We start from the raw sequence: 4,459 nt of genomic DNA, 5'->3' as shown, positions 1-4,459 counted from the left end.
AATAACACATTAATAATACACCAATAACGCATTAATAACACATAATAACACATTAATAATACATAATAACACACATACTAACACAAGTACACACTTCCCTAGTCCGCAGTATAACACGTGGGGAATATTCCCTGCGTGTTATACCGCTGGTTATAATGTCACCCCACGTGTTATAGGTCGGTTGTATAAAACGCAAGGAATATTCCACAAGTGTTATACCGCAGGCTAGGGAAGTGTTATATGACGGCTGTATAACATGTGGGACAGCATTATAACCCGTGGTATAACACGCAGGGAATATTCCCCACATGTTATACCGTTGGTTAGAGAGTCTATAATTATATTATTATGTGTTATTAGTTTGTTATTATGTGTTATTGGTGTATTATTAGTTTGTTATTATTGTGTTATAGAACAAAAACAATTTATTTAGATGTCATAACTTATATAAGAATAATAAAATTTAGGATAGATGTAAAATGGAGGAGTCCATCAAACCAAACACAAACTCGAAGAAATATTTCTTCCAAAAACCGTAGTTGCATGCGTCCGAAGCTGCGAAATGTTTCTTCAGCTGGCAATAGAGCAATGGACTCCATCGGGTATAGGGCTGTCAAAAAAAGCTCGTTGTTCGCGAACAGTTTGTGTTCGATTCATCAATGAGTTCGTGTTCGATTCGTTCGATAAGTAAACGAGACGAACATGAACAATTTTTTTTGGTCAGTTAGTTAAACGAACCAAACACGAACAGTGATGCGTTCATTCGTGTTCGAATCGTTACTGTTCGAAAAATAAAATAATTTAAAATAATTATATAAAAATTTATTATATTTTAAAAAATTAAATTTTATAAATTATAATATATAATAAATTTCTAATAATAATATATTAATATACTATATTAGAAATATACTAATATAGATATTATATATTTAAATAATATAAGTTATATAATTAATATAATATATTATTTTTATATATTAATATTAGGGATGTCAAATTGACTCGTCGTTCGCGAACAGCTTCTGTTCGGCTCGTTCGTTAAGAAACGAACACGAACATTGACTTCACGAACAATTTCAAACACAAGCTTATTTCAAACAAACTAAATTTCAAACGAACCAAACACGAACACAAGCTTTGTTCGTTCGTGTTCGATTCGTTTACACCCCTAATCGGGTGCGAAATAATTTTATGAAAGCGGCGAGAAATTGATCGGATTGTGTTTCGGATCTGGTCTCGCACGAAATTTTATTTATTTTATTTCATCTGTGGGGCCAAGATTCCACGTGACTTCCGCTAATTGGACTCTGCGGGCAACTGCTCCTGCGAAGTCCCGAGGTAATATTTTTTCCAAAATTATCACTCTGGTAGAGGAACCATAATTAAGAATCAAAATTGAGTTGTAACATTTTCGATTTTATGTACAAAAGCAAATGCGAGCAAATAGTATCACGCTGGCCTTGCTTTAATAATTACATATCAACCACTGTAAGAGATTAAATTATAGAAAGAAATAAATAAGATTCACAGTTTTGAAGGACGAGCAAATCTTCATTTCTTTGAACTTCAAAGTAGAGTTGTTTGCGAAATAAGCCTTACTTCATACACATCGTTACCCTCTCCTTTAGCTACATTAGCAAAATTACTGGCCCAATATCAATAAATCTGGGAAATAGCTGAAATTGATTTCTCAATATTTTAAGAAAAAAAAAATCACCTATTTCAGCAGTGATTCCTGGCCCAAAAAATGATTCAAACTTCGCCTGAATCAGAATTAGAAATTGCCTCTTTTAGTGTTAAAACTGTTACGGAATGCTAAAGAAAGATAAATAAGTTTAAAACAATATACTGCAATGTCTCAATATATAATGGGTCTGCTTAGGATTTAGTAAAGAACTAATTGGGTGCCTTTAAATACTGCTGAAGTTGTAAAAAGTTCAAAATCCACACCTGTCTTTGCTCAAAATCTGATAATTGCAGAGATTTTGCTTCAAACACGAGAACTAAACAGTATTTTCCATCTACACCGACCTAAAGGAAAGGCATTTAAAGAATTAATCAAGATAACAAATAGGAAACAATAGACAGGTCCAATGTGCCTCCATAAGCCCTGAAATATTAAAAATCAAAATCACCATGGGCTCACTTCTTCACGGATCATTCTCAGAATTGGTCCACTGCGCCTTGAAATGCCGCCTCCCTGAAGCTCAATATAAAGTGTACAGATTGAAAAAAAAACAAAGGGAAACTTACATGCGGCACACAATATTTATGTATTTACATATCTCACATCAAAACTTTCATATTTAGGTGCTTTAAACTATGCATGAAAATGTGTATATCAATCTAAAAGAAAATAATAGTGCTATTTTTGACGTGATTTTAAATATTTGACTGCTATGTGTTTACATATGAAAGTTCAGGTATGAGATACGTAAATGCATGAGAACTGTGTGCGCATGTAAATGCCCCAAAACAGAAATGGATGAAAGATGGATGCTAAAATCAGAAATAAATTAATATAAATTACCAGACCATACTGAAAGATTCTTTTTAGGGCCTCATCTAAGTGTTGCTCATCCCCATAACAAAATCGCGTGACATCATTCCTTACCTGAAAGGAGAAGAGCTCAATATCTAAACAATAAGGTTTATGATTCTACAAAGTGTTATTATATCATCATCATTATTAGCCTTCTAGCTAACTACTTGGGATAAACTTTATAAATGCTCATTTTTTATTCATCGCAGTTGAATAATGAATGAGGTGTTAAACATATCTTGTACAAATTAATTTTTTTCCACATCTTTCATCCTAGTCACCTTTGATCAGCCATTTAAAACATAATAAAATCCCCATTTCAAAGTCCAATATTCTAAAACATAATTTAAGATTAAATTTCAAAAACAAGTTAATGCAATGAGAAGAAATCAACAACTAAACACAAGAAATGATAGTTAACGGCTCTTAAAGAACTCCCAGCATTTTATAATTGGTTTTGGTTAAAAATGAATTTTTATTAAATATATTAAATAGCAAATAAAGCACCACCGAAAATTTTGGTTCGCTCATTTGAGGACTTTCATATTCATGATTCATAGTCTCTTCCAAGAGCGAGTTTCCACAGTTAATATTCTTCAAAGTCATGTGAGAGAGCTTATGTTAAGGCTAGTAATGAAATTTAGGACTACATATTCAGAAGTTATTGTTTCCCACGGGGGAATATTAATGATTCATGGTGTCCCACGGGAATAAGCCCTTATGGTTAAGTACTATTCAAATCATGAAAAAAACTTTCAATGTATACGAGTTGCAGGCTCTACAAAGAACAAATCATTATGACGACTTCCCATATAATCTGAATTGCTTCAATGTTATTGGAGAAGTTTGCTGCTCATAATCTAAGTTGATGAGGCAAATTATTATGACAAATTAGATGGTAATCTCAAAGTTCAACATTCTAAATTTGTTTAAGTACCCTTGTCTAATGATGGCATTTTGCCAACCATTAATCTAAGGATTTTTTTTGTTAGCAAGCATGAGTATATTGTCCAAATGAAATCTAATAATGGTAGAAAGACTCCTAAGGTGATGACTTTCATAACAACCGAATAAAGCTACCTTCACTATAGACATGTAATATGGCTCCTTGAAACAGTATCTGTCATTCAAGGACGTCAAGGCTTTCACCTTTCCCCTTTTTGTTCGATTATATTATTGTTCAATACAAGATTTAAGTATGTCATCCAACCTAAAGGGATTTTGTAGAGATAAATGGAGGCTTAAAATACTTAAAATCTTGTATTGGACCTTGGATGGCTACTCCAAAGATTGTGTAGAAATAGGTAGGGGTAGTGTATATATTAATTTATTTATTTGAATATATAATATTTGTGTTTTTTTAAAAAGGAGCAACTTTTTGGAGACAGGTTAATCATTACATGGAATTCTTTCGGTTGAGCTTGCATTTATGCGCATTCAGCATGAGAAAAGAGGCGAGTAAATAATAAGAACCCATACTAGGATGCCCAGGCATATTCTTCTAGACTTTTTTGGTGGTGATGTGTTGACCTCATTTTTGTGAGGTCTTTTCTTCTCCTCCTTAGAGCCTAGGTTCTAGCTCTAGAAATTCCTATGGACCATCTTAGAAAACTAGAATTGAGACTCACCTTTCTAGAAACTCCAGCGAATTCCTATTTTCCTTTGATGTCTAGCATCTTTGGCACAAGACCATCGTCTTATGAACGAGCGGTTATGAGCTGTTTTGCGAAGATTCAAGGAAAATGTTCCAAATAGGACTTCAAGCCTTAGGAAAACATTCGTCACGACTTTTTCGTCACGTACACACACAAAGTACACGAAGTTCACGAAATTGCGCGAAATCGGACTTCAATTAAGCCCAAAGAACGGGTGAAAATGCGAACTTCTCCAGATGACCTCCGACGACAAATTGGA

General features: G+C 33.5%; 1 protein-coding gene across 2 annotated transcripts in view; it reads right to left on the bottom strand.

The window, feature by feature from the left end:
- Positions 1-1,369: 1,369 nt before the first annotated feature.
- LOC110036325 (thylakoid membrane protein slr0575) overlaps positions 1,370-4,459 on the bottom strand; it is a 29,574-nt gene continuing 26,484 nt past the window's right edge. Inside the window, exons 5-9 of one of the 2 annotated variants that reach the window (XM_020740741.1) lie at positions 2,534-2,617; positions 2,150-2,203; positions 1,954-2,034; positions 1,721-1,766; positions 1,370-1,631 (exon numbers count right to left, since the gene is read on the bottom strand). In XM_020740741.1, coding sequence (XP_020596400.1) covers positions 1,570-1,631; positions 1,721-1,766; positions 1,954-2,034; positions 2,150-2,203; positions 2,534-2,617 — 327 coding nt within the window. In that variant the 3' untranslated portion in view covers positions 1,370-1,569. Of the gene's footprint in view, positions 1,632-1,720; positions 1,819-1,953; positions 2,035-2,149; positions 2,204-2,533; positions 2,618-4,459 lie in introns of those variants that run through there. The other variant, XM_020740742.1, reaches the window with a different exon arrangement.

The sequence above is a fragment of the Phalaenopsis equestris genome, unplaced genomic scaffold (assembly GCF_001263595.1).
Source record: "Phalaenopsis equestris unplaced genomic scaffold, ASM126359v1 Scaffold205151, whole genome shotgun sequence".
NCBI lineage: Eukaryota > Viridiplantae > Streptophyta > Magnoliopsida > Asparagales > Orchidaceae > Phalaenopsis > Phalaenopsis equestris.
The sequence above is the reverse complement of the archived record's forward strand: the minus strand, read 5'-3'. Positions and strand labels throughout refer to the sequence as shown.